The 25,341-nt window shown below is 38.9% G+C and overlaps 1 protein-coding gene across 9 annotated transcripts in view; it reads left to right on the top strand.

The window, feature by feature from the left end:
• Positions 1–4,724: 4,724 nt before the first annotated feature.
• The window catches only part of map7d2b (MAP7 domain containing 2b), a 37,068-nt gene continuing 16,451 nt past the window's right edge, over positions 4,725–25,341 (top strand). For 2 of the 9 annotated variants that reach the window (XM_038304414.1, XM_038304411.1), the window contains exons 1-6: positions 4,725–4,971; positions 8,506–8,580; positions 8,762–8,815; positions 9,381–9,541; positions 19,853–19,988; positions 22,409–22,498. In XM_038304414.1, the coding sequence (XP_038160342.1) occupies positions 4,935–4,971; positions 8,506–8,580; positions 8,762–8,815; positions 9,381–9,541; positions 19,853–19,988; positions 22,409–22,498 (553 nt within the window). In that variant the 5' untranslated portion in view covers positions 4,725–4,934. The remainder of the gene's footprint in view (positions 4,972–8,505; positions 8,581–8,761; positions 8,816–9,380; positions 9,542–19,852; positions 19,989–22,408; positions 22,499–25,341) is intronic. The other 7 variants (XM_038304413.1, XM_038304410.1, XM_038304419.1 and 4 more) reach the window with 5 other exon arrangements.

The following is a 25,341-nucleotide window of genomic DNA, read 5'->3' as shown; positions in this document are numbered from 1 at the left end:
AGTTCAGTTTAATATAATACAACTCAGTGAATAGTTCCGTCTGAGATGAATGAAAATAGTTGTTTTAATGGTTATTGAGTCAGATATGTGGCAGTAATGTTTAATTTATCTAAAGCTTTTAATCTGTAAATGGGTTTGGCTGTAATTTAAGGACAGATTCTAATATATCTGCAGGGTGGGGACTATAAATCTGATAGGATTTTTATCTTTTTATTGCTGTTTTGCACAATATGCTTAACTAAGTATGTTTTGTTGTTGAAAATTAGAGATTTTGCAGATATATTTTTTATAAATACATTGTTCAGATTTACTTATATCTTTCTACCCCTTTTATAGAATAGAATAGAAAATCCCTTTATTGTCCCACAATGGGCAAATTTACAGCAGCAGAAAGATTATTGAAAATGGTCACACAAATGAGGACCTTAGAAAAATGTATAAAAATAACATAATACGGAAGAGTTAAAATATGAACAATAAAATACTGTAAAGTGTTTTAACAATATAAAACTGGAGAATAAATAACCAATATGCAGCTATGGACATTTTTACAGTAATGGATATTTGAAAATAGCAGCAACATCGAAGATGTGCAAAATGACAGCAGCATGTTATTTAACATGTAGCCCTATATAAAATACCAACTGATCCACCGATTACGAGATTGTAGACACCTGTGATGCTAATTAGTGGACACACCAGGATTTAACGTGTCCATTTAATTCTAGTATTTTCTAGGGATGTGATAATTTTTTTCTAGACCTGTTTATAAGTAAATGTTCTAAATCATTCTTTTGAAGCATGGTTTAAAAAAGCAATGCCTGACATTTCATTTGTTCTTATATAGAATTAATATTTATTAGTAAAGTTGTCAGATTCAAGTTATTTCTCTAACGTGTTTTTTTTCTTTTATTTCCGGGGGGGGGGGGGTGGCGGGGTCGGAATTGAGACCTTAAAGTCAACAAATTTTAAAGGGTCTCCTGAGAATATTGCAGGTGGCGACCTAAACTCAAGGAGCTCGTTAAGGCTTCAACCAAGTTTACTGCAGGAATCTCAGAGCAAACCTGAGGGTGTAGAAATGATGCAGCTGACTTTCTCAGGTGTTTTTAAAGTTTGCACTGAGTTAACATCAGGCTTATAATCAAGATTTTCCCCTAAAACACCGTCTCCAAGTCTGCTATAAACACCAACCCGAGCTGCTGACATTTTAACTTCAATATCCGTATAACTTGCTCTACTCATCAAGCTGCTGTAGCACTTCAGCTTCCTTCTGCTTCAGACCTGCCATCATCTGCGCTCCTTATATTTTCATTCACATTCAAGCTTACTGACTTTCGCATGTTGAGCTTCAGTCTCTCTCTTTGCTGCTAGATCTGCTTCTGCCATTACACACCCTTAAGAATCTTTGGAGCTGGTAACTGATGAACCACTTATACGTGAAGAACGTTCATTAGAGTTTTCTCCAAAAACAGACTGATATTAATCTCCATTTAAGACTTCTCGCACCCTTTCCTTTTCAACCTCGTGATTACATTTCTCTTCAATAATACCCGCTTCTGAACACTTACAAGATCATAAATGTCATTTGTTAGTATAGTACAGGCATCTAGTTTCTGTACAATATCTGGAGTATTTAAAGAATTACGTTGAAGAAACTCATAATTCTGTTTCAACTTCTCAGGTCTGTTTTGAACTTGCTAATTTATTTCATCCAGATTCTCCTGAGAGCGGAAACCCTTTCATTTTTTCCTGGCTTCTCTGGCAATTTGTTTCCAAGAGGCATAAGATTTAAGAAATTCCTTTATCCATTTTGCAGACTCTGCTTCTCTGTACTGCTCTGCCTTTTCAGTTAACCTTCTTGTGCGAGCACCTGAAACCAACTCTTGTCTTTTTGGCTTTTCTTCAGTGCACACATCTTCAGCAGAAAGTCCTTTTTCACATGGAAGTGACATCTTAACTTTAAAACCTTACAGTAAATTAAACCCACATTCAAACTAAACATTTAGTTACAAAAAAAATTCTAATATAACTTGTGTTTTTAAATTACATATCTTATAAGTAAGCATATAATTTGACCAAACATAGGCTTTAAACTAATTTAATTTCATGAATATCAACCAAGTGACATCATTTCCTAGTTATTTCCGCTTTGTTTGAACAGTCAATTTCTCACCGGGCCAGTTGTCATCTTTTCAAATTCAGTTTCTCATTCAAACTTGAATCCACTACGAAGACAGCTCCTCATTGTGGCGTTGACTCCGACACAGCATCAAACTTCAGCCGATGTCCAATCCAAACTTCATCGACTCACAGAAGCCTGGAGTTTTCACTGTAGCAGCTCCCCAACACTTGAATTACTCAGCCAGTCTCGACGGGTGAATTAAGCCCTTTATTTTCTTTGAGGAAGATCCTCATCACAGTCATCGCAGTTATTTTAGTCACCGTGAAAACTAAACTGTTTACCACATATTTATTTTTTTTTATTTAACCTTTATTTTACCAGGAAGTAAATATTAAATATATTATCTAGAATACAAAACAAAACATAAATTTACTATACAAATAACAAAATATACCTCACTGTTTTCACTGGGGAACACTAAGTGTTGATTTATTGCTTGATGACAAACAGCTTGACAGTTCAAGTCATTCATTAGTGCAATGATCCCACCAGCATCTTTAGGGCCCGCCCTCATTTCTACGGCAGCCCATGAGGTACAAAAAAAACAACAAAAAAATAAAAAATTAAACATTACCAAAATCAATGCCAATCAAAACAGACAAACATCCATAAACAATCTGCAACATTTAGAAAATTCACCAATAATTTACATAAAAAAATAAATTACACAATTAATGTTCAATAACTCACTATCCATTGCATCACTCCTTTGAAGCATGGTTTAAAAGCAATGCCTGACCTTTCATTTGTTCTTATATAGAATTCAAGTAATTTCTCGTGTATTTTTTTTTTTATATCCTGAGGGGTACCAAAAATGTTAGTATGTGTAACTGAATTCATAGCTCTATTTTATATCATGTAAACATTTCTTTATAGATGTGTTACATGGCCAAATAAGACGTATTGTCATATGTGATCACCAGTGTATGTTTTTTTTATTGTTGTTGTTTTTATTTAGAGCCGCTGGTGGTTATTTTTAGCACTGACATCAGCTTTGACTCATTAAACATGAGTGTGAGCAGGGAAAACTGCACTGACCCATATTACAGCTGCCAGCCTCCGTTTGTAACAAGTATGATGTAATAACGCCGCTGGGGCTGCTGTGTCTTGCACGTGCAAGATGACACGAGCCAATACTTTAATAACCGCATGAGGATTAACCAACAGAAAAAAAGGGAATGAGGGCGCTTTTATTTTAAATAGAAAATAAAAACCTAAGCTGCTTTATAAACATAATGAATCAGCTGTGATATTTAAACTTGGGAACATGGGCGGTTCTAGACAGGAGCCAACGGGGGCCAGTGCCCCTGTAGATGATGTTCTGGCGCCTGTTATGGCCCCTGTGCTGAAGACATAATAATCAAAGAAATTCTAATGATAATATGCGCTGGAACAGACATGGAACAGACACTGATAGGTTCTTTGGATCTATTTAATTTTTTTTTTTCTTTACAAATTCTGTTTTACTAATTATCTAAAAACAATTCAGGGATATTGAGATACGATTCCAGTTTTCATCTGCTAAATATTTTTTTCAAAACAACAAAAAAAAATTTACAGCTGAATTTGTCGCTTTTCTTGAGTTCTAATTCAGATTGTATAGAAAACATAGCCTAGTAAATTGACCAATGTCCCGGGCCCTAGAGCTGGCGGGCCAATAACAATGGTGAGATTTTTGGATGCAAAGTGGGCGGGGTTTTGAGGGTGTGATGACAAAGCTGCACGACGCTGGAGAAAGCACAACAAGGAACATGACAACAACTATTGAACAGTTCTCATTTGACTTAGCTTTGGAATCAGTTTTGGAAGGCTGCTTGTTTACACTCCCCCATCACCTTTCTGTCACGCTTCCTACGACACTGTCAGTTGCGCTCATTGGTCAGAGCGTTGGCCAATAGGCACAGACATGGTTTGAAAGACAACGGGTTGTTCTCAAAATCAGTCTTCTGATGTCTCATTCATCTGGGCCAGACTAAATTACACATTTAATCTCACATTTAGTCTGGTTTATCAGGCTATAGAAAACAGAAATTTTCACTTAAATTAGGTCTAAAATATGAAAATTTCCTAAATTATGAATACATATTGACCTAATAAGACATAGCATTTTAATTAAACCTAATTGAATGGAAATTTCACTTAATGCAGCTCTATTAATATATTTGAATCTCTTGTACTGTTTTTAGTTCATGCTTTTCTGTTCCCCCATGAAAACACGCTGGCCCCCCTCCTGGCCCCGTGATACATTTGGCCTAGAACCGCCACTGCTTGGGAGAGACTGGTTTATCCTTCCTCCGCGCAGTTTGAGCTCCAGCCCATCTGCTTGGTTGCTAGGAGACGCATGAAAGGCGCATTAATATGTACATTAGCCAGATTGTGATGCGGTCACAGGTTAGAATCTGTTTATAGGCTATAAAAACAGGATATTTTAGTTTTTGGTCCAAAGTAGACGATCTTTTTCTAGGAAAAAATGGCTCCTAATAATGTTTAAAATTTAATCTGATGGTTTTTTTTTTAATAATGGTTAACTAATCCATGATAAACAGACATTTGAAAAAAAGGGACTAACATTGATGTTATTTATAGGCTTAGATATTAAGCTGTAGAGGTAATATTTGACAGCACCCCCTCCCTCCCTGCCTGCCTCGCGCTCCACTCCCAGCATATCCGTTTTTATTCTGAGTCACCGTGTCGGTCGAACCGAACCGGAGCTATTTAACGCATTTCCTGCTTCTGTTTGCTTGAATAACCGATGACCCAGGTGGTTCAGAGGCGCGTTGACATGACAGGTGAGGCAAACTGTGTAGCATAACGTTTTCTATTACCCTATTACCTCTTACTCAAGGTTATTGTCCATATTTGCTTTTATCTAAAAAAACATTGAAACAGAACTTATTACAGTGCTGACTAAAACCAGCAGCGTGTCATGCAATTATTTTAATGAGTCTCAATTATTTCCAGTCATGTTTATTGTTTTAAATATTCAGAATTTGACAAAAAGAAAGATACCCATGGAGCCTATGAATTACGTGTTTAATGATTGAATTAATTGATGATTAATTGATTGATTGATTGATTTACTTTATTGATCTCACAGTGGAGAAATTGTTTTTAAGTGTGTTTGTCTGTGCTGTCTGATAAACAGTAAATACTCCAGCTAGGCATAACATTATGACCACTGTCATGATCAGGATCCATTACCACTGATGTGTATTAAACAGCAAGTGGACATTTTGTCATGCAAGGAAATTCAGTTCATTTTCAAAACACTTTATTGATCTCAAAAGGAAAACAATACACTGGTTTCTTTAAAGTCGTAGGGAAATCCTATTTAAATCTCAAATCATTCTGGCTTAAACATGTATATAAATGTACTCTTTATCAGACGATATATTGCCCCAAAAGTTAGAACATTTCTATTCTAAAATAAAAAATCTTGTCTTAAAATCTGTATTTTTTTTTTCCTTATCTTATGCAGACCAGTTAGTTATATGTCAGCTTGTACACCTAAATTTGTCCAATCATATTTCAAAGGTCATCTGTCAATCAAATTTTTCTGCCATAGCATCTTAATGCATATATCGCAGCTAATACGCAATGGTTGAAATAAGTATTAAGAATAATTTACTTCACCATTGAGTTACATCCCAGTGTTCACGGGGATGGACGTCTGTGTCTGATGTAGGAGACTCATCCACGACCTCCGACACTAAACTCTCCTCCTCTTGCATGTTTCCTCTGTCCATAGCGTTCCTTGACAGTGTCGTTTCTAAGTCACCAATTTAGTGCTACTTGGTCCCAATGGAATTTCCCATTGGGAACCTGCTAGCACTAAGTTGCTAACTGGTTACCAAGATGCTTCTGAGACACCGGCCACAACCAAACTTGCTTGCAAACCTTGTGCCACGACAACCCCCCCCCCCCCCCCCCCCCCCCCCCCCCACTTGGTTTACGACCAATCACATTCATTTTATTCAGTCGTGTAAAGTCGGGCACCACTCAGGAGAATTCAGAAATGCAACCGTTGGAGCAGCCGCTTCCCTACGACTTTAATAGACTGGTTGTGGATATTTAGATGGTTTCCTGTGGTTAGTATTCCAGCATGTCTGCGGATGCCTCTGACTGAAGGCACCTTGTTGTTGTATACCAAACAGCCAGATAAAGGTGTTCAGGCCTGACTGTAATGTTCTTTATTTTCTGAAGGTCTCTTCATTTGCATATTTACCCTCCAGAGATTCTAGATGATTCCCAGAGCAGAACCAGATTTATTAAACGGTTGTTCGGATCTTTTACCCTGATTGTTTTGTTTTTTTTCTAGTCTGTTCTGTTGTCCAGGTAATCATCAAGGTGTTTAGACTCCTTCATCTCCTCAACTCGCTGATGATAGTTTGTGTTTGAACCTTTCTTGCTTTTCTTCTAATTCCAATCATCTCCTTTGTTTTGTGCAGTGGGGATTAGGTTTGTCCAAAATATTTACACTCAAAAAAGTATCAGTGTCAGGGTTTGGTTGAGGTTTTGAGGACCCAAATGCAAGGAGGCAGAGGTGAGTTTTGTAGCTTTAATGTAGTACTTGCAGGTAACTGAGGCAGGAATCCAAAAATCCAGCATAATAAGTACACAAAAAAAAGAACCTCGGAGACAACAGGGGTCAACATACACAAGGAGCCAGGAAAATATTAGGAACCAGCTCTGAGGAACGGCACAGGGAGAGTATATATGGGTGACTGAACAAAGACAGGACTAATGAGCTGATTAGGAACTGGTTTGAACAGAGGGTTCTAGAAAGGAGCTAGAGAAAAGGAGACTAACACAAGAGGGCAATCAAGAAATAGCTAAGAACTGAAATATACTCAGAAAACACAACAAAATAGGAATAAAACCAATAAAACTAGAAAACAAAGAAAAACATGGACCACAGTGAAACTGAACACTCAAAAGAAAACTTAACAGAACCAAAACCATGACTTTCATTTCTCAAACTCTCTCTCCAGATACAATCCTACATTTGCATTTTTTTCCATATTTTTTCTTATTAGTTTTAAATTTATAGATTATTTAGATTTATTTATAGAGATTGCAAAGTGGGACTTTTTCATGCTGATAAAATATTTGTTATTTTATCCCAATTTTATCAGATATTGAATATTTCCTGGGTATTGATATTGAGTCTGAAATTTTAGCAATGTGAAAACTAATGGTGAACCATGGAGCTAAGGTCGAATGATAATGTTTTTAGTAAAGGCTGACCGCTGTGGTTTGATCCAGCAGACCATCAACTGTAGTTAAACTTGCAGAAGGTGATGCTTTACCTGCTCTTCCATGGCGTACCATACAGAGTAGCTTGTATATTTATAACTCTAGAGCTGTTGGGAGCATACAATGATTTTGAAAGGAGCTTTCTTCAGAAGGCTAAAGTGGCTGAAGTCTTAATGTGACCTTTTGAAGCTACAGAAATGAAAGGGTCTGCTGCTAATGCAATAAAAAACAGCCTCAGGGATCTGCCAACAGGTTCATACACTGCAAAAAATATAAATCTCAATAAGTTATTTTTTCTTAAAATAAGTGTGTTTTTCCTTGATTTGAGGAGATAAGTAAGACACTTTGCCAATGGAACAAGACAATTTCCTTTTAAAATAAGAAAAAAATATTTTATCGTCTTATTTCAAGTAAATATTATCTAACTATCTTATTTTAAGAGTGAAAATACTCATTCCATTGGCAAATCATCTTATTTACCTGCTCAAATTAAGGCTAAATATACTTAATTTAAGCCATTTTTTACTTATTTCTGGATTGTTTTTGCAGTGTAGGTGTAAAGCAAAGGGGATATTTAAATTATAGGCTTAATCTATAACTGGGAGGTATTTTATATAAAGCACCTTTCAGAGTTATAAGTCAGTTTATTGTTATGAAATCAAATCACACTACATTAGAGTAATTATTCAATTTTTATCCTGTTATATAATTTTTGTCTTGCAGTTATTTAAATCTGAACCAGGTTTGGGACTAAACTGAGATTTGCATATATTTGTATATCTGATGACTGGGCTGAGAGCCTTTCTTTAGTGGTTGATGAGCGTGCCTCTATCTGTCGATGGATGCTCCCGGCTGATTCCACGTCAGGAGTTGCAAAAGATTACAGGGAGGAGCAGGAGGTTATGCTCCAAGGGTCGCCGAAGAGACAGCTCAGCCTGACACTTGACCTCAACCAGAACTGACTGACAGCATCTCTGTTTGCCTGGTGGATGTTATGTTATGGCTTCCTGTTCTTAGATGTTTCTGCCTCCTGGCCGCTCTAACACGTCTTCCTCTCTAAATCACAGCTTTGGTTCCTCCTCCTGCGTCGCTGCACAGCAGGAGGCACGGATCTCCTGCTCTGTCACCTTCCAGTCCTACAGGTTAACATCTCTTCCATGTATTCTTTCCTACATTTGACTCAGAGCTTGCTTCAAGTAATGCATCTCATTAGAGTTATTTCATTAGGAGATTTTCATAATTCTCCAAGTATTTAAAATTAAGATTTTGAATACTTGGAGAAGGTGAAATTAATAAATATGAATCTTTTTTACATGTCTTTAGGCTCTCGGCTGAATTTATCTAAAGAACGACAAGAGGACGGAGAGAAAAAAAAAGGTGTGTTCACTGCAAAAACAATCTAGAACTAAGCATAAATTAAATGTATTTACCATTAATATGAGTAGGTAAATGAGATGATCTGCTAATGGAAATAGTATTTTTTACGCTTAAAATAAGATATTTAGATAGTATGCACTTGAAATAAGAAATTGCAATTAAGTGTCCTTATTTTAAATGTAAATTATCATGTTCCATTGGCAAAATATCTCTTACCTCCACAATCCAAGAACAAATGCACATTTTTCAAGGAAAATATGAAATATCTACATTTTGATTATTTCCAGTGTTCAATTCTCCAGCAGGTGGAGCTCTTTAGGAACAGATGTCATTTCCATAAACTCCCACACAAAAACACTGAGAATCAATGCACAAAAAAGAACCTTAAGAATTTTTATTTAATAGTCTTTGTTAAAAGCTTAGAAAAAATATTTAACTGATAGAAACCCTTTTAGCTTTAAGTTATGGTGGATATTTTGATCAGTTTTTCAAGTAAAAAAGCTAAAAGATTTTGATCATGTGGTCAGGGATCATAATGAATGTTTTTATATTGCGTGTCCACCAGAGCTGTCCATGGTGCTGCAGGATAAAGAGCGGCGCGCGCAGCAGCAGCTGGAGCGCTGTGCCGAGGAGAGAGGGAGGAAGATGGAGCAGCAGAGGAGGAAGGAGCAGCAGCGCCGAGCCGCAGCTGAGGAGAAGAGACGGCAGCAGCAGGATGCAGAGAAGGTCAGACTCCACTGGATGCTGATGATGTTGATGATGAGGAGGAGGAGGATTTAGTTAAAAGGTTTACATCATTCAACCAAAACAGCTGGTAGACAGGCCACTTTGGTTCCTGGTTACACACTGAGAGGTGAACGCAGTCAGGAATGATCAGAAATCTGACGTCAAGATTTTATTTTTACTCTTTTCCGGTTTGATATCATGTTATAAATATATCTGGGCATCCATCCATCTATCTAGTCATCCATCAACCTGTCTGTCTGTGTGTCTGTCCCACAAAAAACGGATTAAAAAAGACAGAACATCATTTTGAAAATAACTAATTGATATCTGATGTATTGGAGTTATTTTGAATTGTTTCTTTTACTTTTTAATGAATGTTTATATGAATTTTTCTGAAGTCTAGTTGATGTGATCAGACAGCATGACTGGAGCTATGAGATTACAGCACATCAGGGAAGGTTTGTGCTGTTTTGTGACTCTGGTTCCCTTGAATTGACAGTAACTAGGACAGAGATATGCAGTAAATGGGTCTGACCCTGGGACAATTTGATGAAGGCTGAAACCGTGCAACGCTGCAGGCATCAAAGTATTTTCCATCCCTCCAACATGTGGCGTTCTTTTCTTTGACCACAATCTGACTTCCTGGGTAGATTGATTGAACCGACAGTCGATCTGTGTGAAAGCTGGCAGAAATAACACAAAGAAAAAAGATGCTCCTCTGTCTGAACATTTCTGATGAGGCCAAAAAGTTAGACGAGGCTGATCCGATGCACGGCCATGGAGCTGGACTTTTTTTTTTTTCTCTTTTTTTTATTTAGTTATACTAATTTGTTTATCTTGCATATTTCCATAGTTTGAAAAGTAGAGTTATGATAATATCACATAGTTAAATGCGTTTGATAAACTGATACTTTACAGAATCAATTCTTCTGCATCTATCTCTGCTCCTGGGTAAAGTGTTTACCAATTCTAAGGCTAACTAAAGGACTTTTTCTTTGTTGGAAGCTTTTAATTCAGAAGATAATTCTAACCTAGTAAGAAGAGCTAAACGCGACATATCAGGCCCAACAGTTACTGATTAAAAAGGATTATTTAACAGGGATTCTTTCTGTAGACGGAAATTTTTGTTGACCATTTGTCACCCCCACCCCCCACTCCATCCCATAAGCATTGTTTAATGATATACGTAATGATTGGTCAGGTCCTTTGGGAAATGACATCACCTGCCATTTCCTGGAACAGACAATCAATGGCATCAGAGCTTCAAAAAGCAGCAAAACAAAGAGACGAATCTAATGTGTGTCAGAATATTTCCATCCAACCATCAGAGGGTCTGGCCTCTGTCTGCTGTAGTTAGCGCTGGTCCTGGATTAAAACCTAGCCTGGGGCCTTTCTGCATGGAGTTTGTTATCTCCATGTAAATATGGGTTCTCTTCAGGTTCCCCTCCACCAATCCACTAGCATGACACTAAGATTAAAGAGGCTTTCTAAGGCCCCGTCCACACGAAGTCAAAACGAACACGAAACGCTAATATTTTCCAGAACGTTTGTCGTAAAGACGGAGACGTAAAATAAATGTGAGCGTCCACACGAATGCATGAAAACGCTGCAAAATGTATGCCAGGCCTGTAACTGGCGCTGTGGGGCCAAAGCAAAAATAAGCGACGAAATGTTGGGCATGCGCACTAATATTTATACATGGTTGCCCTGCGGGTCCATTTTCGTAGTTCAGTCAAATTCAGGTGCTGAACTATGTCGTCTATATTGCTCTGTTCTTCCTGGAGATATTCCAGAAGAAGAAGATTCTGTTGTAAGCCCGACAGCAGGGTGAGTAGCATGAGCAGCAACCATTCAACACAGTACGGCGCCATTGTTGTTGTGATACTGTGTCGCGCATGCGTGTTTAGAGGCGACGCTATGACGCATGCGTGTAAGAAAAAAAATGCGGTTAGAGCTTAAAGATGGAAACGCGAAAACGGCGTTTCAAAATCTTCCCACTCTGAAGGCTGAATAGAAAAAAGATCGTTTACAGACCCCCGAAACGCCGGCTTCGTATGGATGAGAGGCTGGTTTGGTGAAAAATGTGTGCGTTTAGGCCAGGGTTTGACTTTGTGTGGACGGGGCCTAAATTGTTAGGTGTGAGCATTAGTAGACATACCCCTTCTTTTATTTTGTTGTTGAGATTTTCGAGAACAAAGGCCTCCGTACATGGGTCATGCTCGTTAACCACTGCTCCACCTGCACGCCCCAAATCATCCCCCTTCTTAGCTGTCAATCATCCCATACTATCCCCTGTGACATTTTATCACTGAATGTGTAATGTCTATTATATATTAACAGTAATGGCAATAATGTTGCCTTTTCAACATTTGGCAGACTGTGTGCTTACGAGTGGCCTGACCAAAATACGGTGGCCCAGAAGGCACATGCAATTTCATTTTCAACCTCAGTGGCCAAGCGGTAAAGACAACGCTATTTGAGGGAATGTGAAAATAAGGAGGGGAAGGAATCCCCTGCTTAGTTTGAGAAATAATGTGTTTGCAATTATGCAAGTTTCTCCAGATAATCATAACTGCTCTATGTGATTTTGGTATGAATTTCATAAGTCTGGGACAATAAATGTGAAAATAAGGAGGGGAGGGAATCTTCAGCAGGTTCCAGGTTGTACGTTTGATGACCTAGAATGGTGTTGATTGCAAAATGGGGAATTGGCATCCCATGAACAGAGAATTTATTCATCGCACACTGACTGTAGCACATCGACTGAAACGTCTCCATCAAAGTAAAATCCTATTAATTCCAATGTATCTGTCCATCAAAACTATAACTTTTAAGGCTTCCATGTATAAGAAATGTAGTAACATTATGAATATGTTTACAATTTTGCTTTTCCTTCATATTTGAATCTGTTTTTTCATTAATGGGCGTGAGTTTAGGGCGATGCACGCTCGCATGACAGGGGAGGTCAGTTTCGGCACAGATGAAACCCGGAGGAGAGAATAGAAGATTTTAAAAATGCATTTTAATTAAGCAATTTAAGACATATGTAAGATTATTATGTTTAAAGAACTGCCAAATGTGATGTAAATGTTTGGCCAGTGGTCATAAATGAATTGAATGTTGACATCTGACTGCAAGGTCCCTCGTGTGACTTGCAGAATGCGTGTCGTCTGATCAATGGTCAATGGCTTAGTTTGGTGGACCTGTTAGATAGTTTTAACTCATTCATTGCCAGCATGTAGCCTAGCTTACATTAAATTAGCCAATAGAAGCTTTCTGATCAATATCAAGAGTATTCATTTAGAGATTTATAAAATAAATACTCTAAATGAATATTTGAAAGGTGAGTAAAATTATACAATTTTATTTAAGCTTATATCATTTTCAGACCAATTCTAATGTATTTGGATTTGTAAAGCGGGGCTTACACTTTGCAATTTTTTTTGCCCTTTTCAGGATGTTACGTCCACAAGGGCAGAACATATTAGAGGACACAGACAAAACAGAGGGTACAAAATAATACATTTTTATTTATTCTGTAGTTTACTCTCTTTCAAAAACCCTCTTTCTCAAGACAGCTGTGGGGATGTTCTGTAGAGAGAAAAGAAAAGAAACAGAATTAAATATCCTCAGCTTCTGTGTTCAAAAATAGAAAAGAGAAAAAAAAGAATAAAACAAAACAAAGTATTAGCAGAACGTTGGACCTGGTGAGCCGAACAAAAACAACAAAACAGTACAGCAGGGGGCCAACCCTATACAAGGCCGTCGAAGCCCCTACTAGTACTGGACTACAAAAAATACACTACTAAAGAAAAATAAAGGATCGAAAACAGGACAACTGGTCCCACCAAGCAGAAAGCAAAACGAACACAGCTTTCAGGCAAAGGCTAACAAAAACACTGCATGGCAGGTCGGAGGTGTCGGCTGTGGCCTACAGCAGCTGGAAACAGGTGTGCTTTATGAATGAGCTAGCAAGGACAGACAAAGATCAAAACCCAGCCCATTTATAGGCGGTCCAACAGCAACTAATTAACCGGGGGGAAAAAAGTAACTCCAAAACATACGAAACAAAAATGTATTAAACTAAAAGTCAATATTAAACTATCTAGAAAAAAGAATTAAAAATAATGATGTGCCCAAAGCACATAACTGGGGCGACTTTCCAGTCCTGCGAGAATTTTTCGATCGGGTAAACTTTCAGCCTGATCGTGCGTCATGTAGTGTACAGGGGGTAACAAGGGGCGATCAGCCTCTCACGACCACCTCCTGATCAGGACTTGTAAGGTCGGGAGAAAGCCAAACATGTTTGAAATTCAGTCGGCCGCCGTGAGCAAATCGCTTAGTGCGCAAACAAGTATTCTTCTTCCTCTCAGATGTAAACACAGAAGCATGGCGGGGGTACGAGTGAAATGGAGTTCTTTCTGTAAAACTGACAGACCGTAGTAGCCACGTTTGCTCAGCCATGACTTTGTCCAAATACGTTGTTGCCTTTACTTTTTAGGGCTCTCATCACAAAATTGCACAAATAGCCAAGGCAGCACGTTTCACTCTAGTGAGCTTCATATTCATCTTCTACTCTTTTGGCTTCCGGATAGAGGAGTCCGAGTAGCGCCATCTCACTGCAGAGCTGAGTCCGACGTCCGAGTTTTTAATCGTACAGTGTGAGCAGGTAGCTTGCATCAGGGCGTCGGGCTGAACATGCATCGTGAGCGGTGAACTCACACTGTACGATTAAACCCTGCGGTTTTGTTGTACAGTGTCAGCTGAAGCTGCGTGCAGAGATTGAAAAAAAAACGCAAATTTTTTTCAGATTTTGAAAATTATTTATGCTGTCTTAATTTAATTGATTGAAATTGAATGAATAAATACTTGACTTGAAAGGATTCAGATATTTATTTGCAAGATTTTGTAAGATTTTGTTCCAAATCTTTATAGATTCATTGCCAAAAGATTTTCCAAAGTAAAATCAAAGAAGTGTCCTACCATGACCATGAAGCTGATCCCAGTGGGAAATTAGTCTCTAACTCTGTAGGGGCAGTGATAGCCATGCTAACTCTGTAGGGGCAGTGATAGCCATGCTAACTATGTAGGGACAGTGATAGCCATGCTAACTCTGTAGGGGCAGTGATAACCATGCTAACTCTGTAGAGGCAGTGATAACCATGCTAACTCTGTAGGGACAGTGATAACCATGCTAACTCTGTAGGGGCAGTGATAACCATGCTAACTATGTAGGGACAGTGATAGCCATGCTAACTATGTAGGGACAGTGATAGCCATGCTAACTATGTAGGGGCAGTGATAACCATGCTAACTCTGTAGGGACAGTGATAGCCATGCTAACTATGAAGGGACAGTGATAGCCATGCTAACTATGTAGGGGCAGTGATAGCCATGCTAACTATGTAGGGACAGTGATATTCATGCTAACTATGTAGGGGCAGTGATAGCCATGCTAACTCTGTAGGGACAGTGATAGCCATGCTAACTATGAAGGGACAGTGATAGCCATGCTAACTATGTAGGGGCAGTGATAGCCATGCTAACTATGTAGGGACAGTGATATTCATGCTAACTATGTAGGGGCAGTGATAGCCATGCTAACTATGTAGGGACAGTGATAGCCATGCCAGTCCAGGGACTGACCGCAGTTCTACTGTAAAGTGCCTTGGTCAAGGTCAATGATCGCCATCCCTGGTATGTAACAACCATACCATGCATATATCTTTAGGTTAGTTGACTATATTAATTAGGCTATGTATACTTAAAAAATAAAAAATCCACCACCCCCCTTCTTCTTTTTTTTTTTACAGTTCAACTACTGGGTATGAGTATGTGTGCTGGGTCACCTAATGAAGGTTTAAATGAATGTTACAGGGGTTTTGTTGTAAAGAAAGTTAAAACAAGACAATAGTCTCAGCTTTGTGCTCCTGAAGCTATTGTAGTTGATTCTCAAATGATTTCATTGATTTACACAAAATCTGTGCATTTATAAAGGTAAAACAAAGAAAAAATTATAGATTATTGTAATTAATAAAAGTGTTCTTTTTATTCATTGGTTCACTAAAAATTAAACATCATTTAAAGCTGAATAGTCACATTATATGTTGATACATAAAAAGACCTGATCAGGATAAAATAAGGTGATATACACCAAGTGTTCATGCCATATTTCCAGCGCTTATCTCTCTTAAAATACTGTTTTTTTTTAATCTTAGACTTTTGTTCATTCTTTCCAGAATTCATTGGAAGGTGCTAATAACTTAGCTACTGTAGGCTACTTCCATTGTACTACCGATGCACTAGTGCAGTATCGTACCTCTGTTTTTATTGTACATTTACACAAAGGGCTTTATTTTAGATCAACTTATATTTCTTCCAAAAATTTTAGGGATCATCGAAATGGTTTTGATGAATGTGAGCAGTTCTTTTTGTCCTTTTGGGTCAGCACAGTTTCTGGTCTCTTAACTCTGCTATAGCAGCCTTTTTTTTATTGTTGTAGAATCAGACACTCTAAGCTGTAGATTCTGTCTCTGGGTTCCTCTGTGACCGTCTTGGTGACTAATTTTAGTAGGCTCGTCGTTCAGGATTTTATTTTTTCTCCGTTATTGCTCTATGGTCTCCCAAATACAATAAATTATTATTCTAAACTTAACCAGGCTCGATGCCACAGAGATTGTTTCTCATTTGGTATTCATTTTTTTTTTTGGGTAGAACTTGTTGCTTTCCGAGCTGTTGTAGCCTTCTTCACGTTGTCAAACAGGTTCTTGATTCCACAGATCTGGCAGTACCACTGCCTCTTTGTTCTACAGACAGCAAAAAAAGCTTTTGTGGTTAATCACATTTTTATTGAGAAATTAAGTTGTGACATTTTTTAACATGCATTTAGGCTTTTTCTGGTTAAATTTCACCCTTATAATAAGAAGGGAATAAAACTTTCTTTAAAGTTGTAGGGAAACAGCTGTTCCAACCGTTAAATTTCCGAATTCTCCCGAGTTTTGCACAACTTTCACTAGTGAATAAAGTGAATGTGATTGGTTGATTATCAAGGGGCCGGAATTGCAAGCAAGTTTGATTGTGGCCGGTTTGTCTGAAGCATCTTGCTAACCAGTTAGCAACTTAGTGCTAGCAGGTTCCCAATGGGAAATTCCATTGGGACCAAGTAGCACTAAATTGGTGACTTAGAAACGACACTGTCAAGGAACGCTATGGACAGAGGAAACATGCAAGAGGAGGAGAGTTTAGTGTCGGAGGTCGTGGATGAGTCTCCTCCTTCATACATTTTCTATTTAGAGGAGGAAAGCGGGGATGAAGATGTTGCGGAAGAGGACGCCAGGGGGGCAGAAGCTTGGTTTGGTGTAGAAGGCTTCCAGCCGTACATGTTTGAGCCCTTGCCTCGCAACGCTGCCAGTTCTGTTAGCTCTACGCCTGCTGAAGACACAGACGTCCATCCCCGTGAACACTGGGACGGAACTCAATGGGAAAAGAAATTATTCTTGTTTCTTATTTGAACCGTTGCGTATATTATCTGCGACATATGAATCAAGATGCTATGACTGAAAAAATTGATTGACAGATGACCGTTGATAAATGATTGGCTGAAATTAGGTGTAAAAGCTGACGTATAACTAACTGGCCTGCATAAGATAACGGGAAAAAAACACAGATTTTAAGATTTTTTTATTAAATAGAATTTTTCAAACTTTCGGGACAATATGATCTGATAAAGAGTACATTTATATACATGTTTAAGTCAGAATGATTTGACATTTAAATATGTTTTCCCTAAGACTTCAAGTATCTTTGTCTAAAAATTGTATTTGTTTGATGAGCAAAAACACTGAAGCCGATCTAATAAGCAAAAGAAAAATGAATATGTGGGAGGAAAAAAAACAGATCATTTTAGCTCTGAATCAACAGTGTTGGATCTGAACACTGGAGGCCGTTTTTTTCTTTAAGATCTTCCCGCAGACTCACCTCCTGCAAATTCATTCAAACTGGTGTCCTTATTAAGTGTCAAATATGTAAACAAACTGGTTCCCAGTCAGTTATTAACTAGTTAGTTATGGCAAACTGAAACACATCTGTCTTGTAAAATCCTGGATTATCACCCAGCTCTGCTGCTGAATCATCTGTTTAATCTTTATTACATTTTAAGATGAAACATAAAAGTATCTGGCTGTTATTTGATCCTTAAATTATTGAATTAGTTTGTTTGATATTGATTCCTTCTGATGTGTCACATCAGTAAAGGTAACAGAGCTTGGATAGTTTCTCCTAATCCTGCATCAGGATGCAGCAGTCGATCCTGCTGCAGTCCGCTGATCCATCCCCAGCACTCACTCCATCTTTGATCTGCATCTGTATCCCTTCCTGTAGACTTCTACTCCATTCTCCCTTTAAACAGCCCCCTCCCTCCTCCTGCAGAAAGTGCGTGACTCTGCATGCTCCTTCAGCACCCGCCGCCAGTGCTGAGGAGGGGCATTTCCATCCTTTATAAACAGGCTGTTAAAGGAAGGTAAATCCACTGCAGATCTGCAAATTATAATCTCACAGGGAATGATTGGAAATAAAAATAAGTCAAGAGACAGAGGAAGATTATAAGAACTAAATATTTCCTGTATTTTAATGTGATTCAAGTCTTTATTCATTTTTTTTCCGTCCCTTCTGCTGGGAATCCTGTATTTTGCATCCATTAATTTATTATACCACATTTTATGCAATTTTAGATTTCCTTTTAATGTGATATATAGATTAATATTTGTTTTTTATAGTCATTAGTATTAAATAACAATGTTGTGAATTAAAGGCATAGTGAAGGATATCCTTTTTCCGGGTGGATCATCAAAATAAGTGGTCCTCCTTACTGTCAATCATTCTGGTGATATGTTTACTAAGGCCGTCCTACGCGCTCGTCCCCATTTTCACTCACCGGTGGTGAGTCTGACATGATGGAAAAATTGCAAATCTTCTTTTGAAAAGTAAGCTTGTATGAGCGATGCAAACAGCAACTTTAAAACCGAGCGTGCACGAAGCGAAATGAGCTTGTGCACGCTGTTGCACGCGTTTAATAGGCGTTTGCTCTCTAGAGTGGTTACAGGGTTGTGCACGTGCATTTTCTTTTAAGTGGGGAGGGCAGGTCTTTTTTTAAAATTTGCAGAAATCCTCCAATATACCTTTAAATTGTACCTACTAATGTTTTTAAATCTATTGTCATTTGAAACTGCAATATTTTTTTTTTCATTGATATTCTCGCAAACATCAGAACAAACTTATTAAATTTTGCAGCTTCTATCAACGATTATTTAAAAATAAAATAACATCATATTTTCTCTTATTGATTTTAAATACTTATGGGAAGAATAATGAAATGAAGGGATTCATTTTACCCGATCACTAAAGGATGCTGGTTTTTCTAATCTGCATTATCTGTTTATTATGGAGTAAAAAAAAATAAAAAATAAAAAATTTACATCATTGGTATCAATATTCTTACTGTTAAAATAAAGTTTGTTATTCAACACACAAAAAAGAACATAATAGACTGCAATAAATCAGTAATATTTGTACATAAGGAGATATTGTTATTAAATTCACCACTTTATGAAACTTAAATACATTATTATTGTAATTAAAAATTATTACTATCATATAATTCAATAGTCAATCACTATATTGATAATGAATGTATTTAAATTGTATAAAGGGGTGAATTGAATAAAAAAATTTCTTATCTACAGATATTACTGATTTATTGCAGTTATGATCTATTTTGTGAGTTGAATAACAAACTTAATTGAAAAAAATATTTAATCTGAAGATAGGATTAAAAATATTGTTTAAACAGTTTTGTTTTTTTATCCAGTGAAACCTGAATGGATAAAGGCGATAAAACCAATCAAATGATATCAATATGCTGCCCCCCCCTCCACCTCGTCTGTCTGTGTGTTTTCATGCATGTGAGTGTGTGTTGGGGGGAGGTGGTGACAAGCTGCATCTGGCCCCTCCTGTCTGCTAATGTGCTCTGTCATTAGAGAGGGAGTGGGAGATCGAGGTACGGATGGTGTGATGGAGAGAGAGAGAGGGTGAGGGGACTGTAACAGCGAGGCTGATAGAGGGAGCGGGCAGACAGAGGAGTAAAGGAGCAGCAGTAGACCAGCGTGAAGGGGGGGGACGCAGCAGGAGAAGCTGCTGTTGCCTGCCGTTGCCATGGCGCATCCGTCTCCGAGTGCATCGCCGGGCGTACGTCGTCGTAGCGATGGCTCAGTAAGAGAATGTCTGTTCTTCCCCATCTCTGAACGCAACGAGCAGGAGAGGCTGGAGGCCCTGGTGCGCCGGAGAGCCGGGGGCGCCGATAGAAGAGGAGGAGGAGCAGGGGAGGCCCGGGACCACCTGGACAACAGGCCCAAACGGTGGACATGGGGAGGACCGCCTGACGGAGTGGAAGGTGAGTTCAGCCTGAGCTGGGAGCTTTGTTATGGATCAGGATGATGTCATTGAGGAATAAAGAAGGGATGGGGGCTGGGAGGGATGGAGGTCAGGTGGAGATGGAAGAGGGGGATGGTGGGACGAAAGGGTGGGGACATGGGAGGTGAGACGAGGATAGGAAGTGATGATATGAGGAGGAGAAGTGATGTAGAGCGCCAGTGGAAAGAAAAGGGTGTGGAGCTGCAATGCAGGAGCAGCTCAGCACTTTGTCTGCAAACCTCAGAGGGGTTCGGAGAGGCTGGCAGCGCTGACTGACATCATCTCAGAGCAGGAAGCCTCAGCATCACAGCAGGTATGGAGATGGACAGATTTTACATGTCCCTGTTAACATGCTACAGCTGTGTTTGTCCTCTTTTATCTCTCTGGGCTGATTTTCAGCAGAGTAACGCGTCTCACCTCGAGCACAAGGCCGCTAACATAAACTCAGACAAGGTGCGACATCAGGTTGTGATTTCTCGGGTGGGCTAGCATCCGTCTTTAGATTTAACTGCTTTTGTCTGTCCTTTCTTGTCTTTTCTGAGATGTTTGCTGTTGTTATTGCAGCCTAGCCTCACCAGCTAGATTTCATACTGCGATACCTTCATATACCCATCAATTATTCACCAAACCCATCAGCTGAGCCGTCCTGGCACCGATCTGGGCGCAGGGTCCGCCCAGGAGCTCCCCTGGCTCCGGTCCGGCTGCCTGTCAGGCAGAAAGGCCCACTGCAGCAGAAACAGCAGTCTCATCTTACACCATCCGCTAAAGGATGGAGACGAGACTCGCATTCAAAGCTGCTGCCATCCAAAGGTGCGATGCACATTTCTCCGAGGAGTCGAGCTGCATTTTAAAACCTAAAGATTCAAGAGATCCAATGATTTTCATCAGATGAGTCAAAAAGGAAGCGGTGGAACCTTTCAGATCAGTGTCAGTTTGCCTGAAAAGAGGCAGATTTAAAATGTAAAAGCATCCAAAAGGCTTAAGTTTCTCCATTTAATCACCCAGATTGTAAAACAGCCTATAATTCCTTATGGGCTCAGATTATTGATCAACAGGTGGAATGTTTTAGAATCTAAAAAAAATGTCCACATTTTCCTTAAAAAACTTCAAAATCAAACAACTTCCTTATCTTAAACACATCAAGAGCACCGTTTTAATGCGTAAATGAAAATAATTCAAGTTCCTTCATTTTCTACCTGTGAGGAGTGATTTCTTTTGTTTTGTAGTCATTTAAAAAATTATAAGATTTAGCAGCTCAAAGCCTGATTGCTGCATCTATTAAAGCTCAAATTAGATTCTAATCAAATGCTTCCGGTATCAGTAATATGATCAAATAAATGGTTGAAGAAAGAGTTAAAATTCAAAGCACAGAGATGATGAACTTGCATGTACAGTTTATTTTCCATAAATGTTTGTCCATACAAATAAATCCTAACATGAACGGTGACCTCTCTCTGCTTGTACATCAGAAAATTGTTTCTTCTGTTCATGAGGTCGGAGGGATTATCCTGCAGTTTGGCGTTGTGGTAATCTTTGAGCATCCTCTTCTGCAGGGTCTAAAAGCGACGGTCGATACGGATTTGGATGCATTACAAACAACACGATGACCTACTAGTGGTTAAGAGAGCAGACATTTCAGCTCATCAGTTTGATCATATGGGATATTAAAACAGCAGGTACAGTGGAACCAGGCAGGAGACGGGTTTGGCTACCGTCTTTATATTTTCCTCTGAGGTTCATCTGTGTGTCGCAGTGAAAACATTCTGCAGCAGTTGCGATTGATTTGCTCATTACTCTGGAAAAACAAGACAAATCAAATTTAGCTTCCTTTAAGCAGAAATCCAGGATCTTATTGGCTGTTATTGAACCCTGGTTCCCCTGGATTGTGGTGGGAAACCATTGGCCTTTTTCCACTTTTCTGCACTGCAGACATTTATTGGACTACATTCCATATATAAATAACAGATTTTAATATTTTATGATTATATGAGCTGAATTTTAACATTAGAACAGAACATTTAAGAAAATCCACCAGTCTGGTAGCAGAAGTGACAGGATAGGAAGTTACATTTAATGCAAAAGCTGATTCAGATGAAGAAGATTAGATTTCCAGAGGTTTCTACTGTAGGCACTATACCAGCTGTTTGTGAGATGTGATGTTTTGGTTTTTAGGTGCTTTGTTTATGTACTGTCTGAATAGATGATAATCTATCTGTGCTGCTTCCTGCTCGAAGCCTTGCGCTGACCACACTCAGAACCACGTTTCTTTCCTGAAAAGATCACCACATATGGCTGGATGGATGTTTCTAACACCTCTGTGTTTCAGAAACAGCTGTCTGCGCGCGTCTGTGTGAATGTGTAACGCTTTGCTTTTTCCACTCTGCTTCACCTGCTGCCCAGGTAACCCTAAGACCCTGCCCCGCCATGCCATTGGCTCCGCTCAGCCCAATGAGCTTCCTGCCGCTCCCAGCGCCAGCCAATCCCCCAACGGTACAGACCTCATGACTCTGTGTGCCACGCCCATCCCCACCTCCTCCGCTGCTGTCTGTGGTCTGCAGCCGATCTGGTGTCTGCATGCCTGTCGTCGTGTTTGTGTCGTCAAACTGGCTGTGACAGAATCCTAAACTGTGTGCTCGTTGTTAAAGGAGTCTGGTTCTAAAGCTTCGCAATGCTGCCTAAATCAAAAAACTAAATAGAAGACATATCAACTGATAAGCATGCTTTAACATTTTATGTTAGAAATGCTTACATCTGCATTATGTTCACTTTTTCTATTACATTTTTATCCATTTATTAAGATTTATTAACAATTTTTGATTGTTACCTTCTCTAAGGTCCTATAAGGTCCTAGACCTTAGAGAAGGCGCGCTCGATTTGCTTACCCAGTTGTCCAGGAATGATATTAATATTATTAATAAGTATTTCGCGCGCACGTTATACTTATTGCGTGGCCACGAAGTAGTATTTCGTGCGCACAAAAAATTTTTTGACCATGTCATCAGAGGGGCTCCGTACGAAGGGGCCAATCCTCTTTAACAATACAAATCAATCCATAATAGTTGCCTTCCCCAGTCATCCTCAGGACTGAAATTACTATTTTTTGCTAATCTTCTTTTGTGTCAGTAGACAAAAATAAAAGGCTTTTCCCCTTTTTTGTATAATTACACTTGTAATTTTCTTCTTACTTACTTAATTATTAGGTTTTATTTCCAATTGTTTAGCTCTGGAGTGGTCCGCTTTTAGGCCTTTTAACAGGACATTATCCCTGATTAAATGAGCCTCTGCTGGAAGATATGTCCTAATGTTAGAGTAGACCGATAGCAGATCAATGAAAGTGTCTCCTGGTTCAAGGCGACCTGACACAAGGTCGGTTTGAAACGTTCGACTCCATTTTTACATCTAGAAAAAAAAATCTTGAAAGGAAAAAAAATGGCAAAAGATAGGAGAAATAAGCAATCTATAAAAATATTTTTATTTTTGTATATATTTCTGACAATAAGCCAAAACTCTTTTACAGTCTTTTTACATTTATTAAAGAGCAGATCAAATCTACAAAAAAAGCTTCAGAAATCTTCTGAATAGATTTTGATCAGCTGGAACTTTTGTAGGTTTATTGAATAAGTAAAATGAAATTGGATTGTGACCCAGGCTCACTAATGTTCAGCCAGCACTGCCCATCCTCATCACAGCAAGAGCTGCTCTGCTTCCTGTGCTTGCAGCCAAGGGCCTGGTTTAACCATGCATACAGACAGTTCTCAGCAGGAAACCCAGTCCATAACCAGCATGCTCCACCCCCCATCACACACACACACACACTGATACACACCATCATAATACCAAACAATCAGCCTGTAGCTATCCAGCAGCAGACCCAGCCCAGACAACATCCAGCAAATAGTTTTAATCATTACTGACCCTTTTCATAGTCCAGCAGCTGTTAAAAATAACCACTTTCTATTTATTTCCCCATTTTGCTTTTCCAGAAAATATGTGCAAATGAATTTAAAATTTTCTTAAAAATGTGTCTCCTTTTTGTGTTTGTTTAAATGCCCTTACCTACTTTGGGGGGTGCCATCATTATTACAATATTGTTTCTACATTGATGAACAATTTAGGATCTAAACAACTTATTGGAGGAGAAAAAGGTCTAAAAACTCAGGACTGCAAAACCAAAAATACAAAATACCTACTTAAAAAGGTAGATTAGAATATAAATAAAATTAATAATAAACTTACCTACAGTGTTGTGCCTGAACGCGTTCATTGAACGAAAGTTCATGAACTCGTTCATATTTTGGGCGAACGTGAACTGAACGTACTGCATTATTGCCTGATGAACGTTATTGTGAACTCGTTCATTCTGGTGTCTGTGAACGGCACGCTCTCTCAGTTCAGCTCCGTTCAATAGGTTGCCAGATTTCTATAAAGCCCTCCAGGCGAAACCCCTCTAAATCTCACCGTAAACAGTCCTTAATATATAGCGGGAAAAACACCCAATCTGGCAACACCAGCTACCAGCGTCGTAGCCCGCAGCCGCGTGCGTCATCAAAACAAAATGCAGCGTGGAAGCCAAAGCAGCATGGAGGCTACCGTGGAGGCGACAAAGCAGCAGTATGATCACTTAAAACAGGTTTATGACCAGGTGGTCGGTGAGGATGATGGCAACAAGTTTGCCCGCCGGCTTTCAGTAAAAAAAATCCGCACTTCAGTAACCTTAAATTCCTACCTCAGCCTGGTCCCTCAGTTTGTGTTGGTAAAATCTTCTTGAGCGGAGGTCTTCAACAGGGTATCCGCGACCCCTAGGGGGTCTACGGAGGTACTGCATGAGGGTCTGCATGGTTAGTTGATATTTTTATATTCCCCCCCTGCAATTTTTTCCCCCACTAATTGAAATGTCTTTAAATACTCATTAACATGAAATCAACACACTGTAGTAAACAGATAAATGGAGGCAGAAGATGTCTTTCAGTCATCAATGCACACATTCAGCGACACACAGGAGCTCTTTCAAGCTGGGCACCGTTTCCTTCACAACAACCAGGAATCAGAATCAGAAAAACTTTAATAATCCCAGGGAGAAATTAATTTCTTTACATTACTCCATCTGTAATAGAGTGACTATAGGACACAATTTCATACAATATATATAGTTAGGGGGTCTCGCTCCATCTCACCATCAGTTTGGGGGTCCTTGGTCTGGAAAACATAGAAGACCCCTGTTCTTGAGGGTTTTACTATCCATGTAACTTGTTTGTTAAACCTGCCTGGTATAATTTTCCAGGATTCCAGTATTCCATTTAGTATGTATTGAAATGGAATTTCAAATGGAAAAA

The sequence above is a fragment of the Cyprinodon tularosa genome, unplaced genomic scaffold (assembly GCF_016077235.1).
Source record: "Cyprinodon tularosa strain WSP-4 unplaced genomic scaffold, ASM1607723v1 ctg533, whole genome shotgun sequence".
Taxonomy (NCBI): Eukaryota; Metazoa; Chordata; class Actinopteri; order Cyprinodontiformes; family Cyprinodontidae; genus Cyprinodon; species Cyprinodon tularosa.
This window is presented reverse-complemented; position numbering and strand designations above follow the sequence as displayed.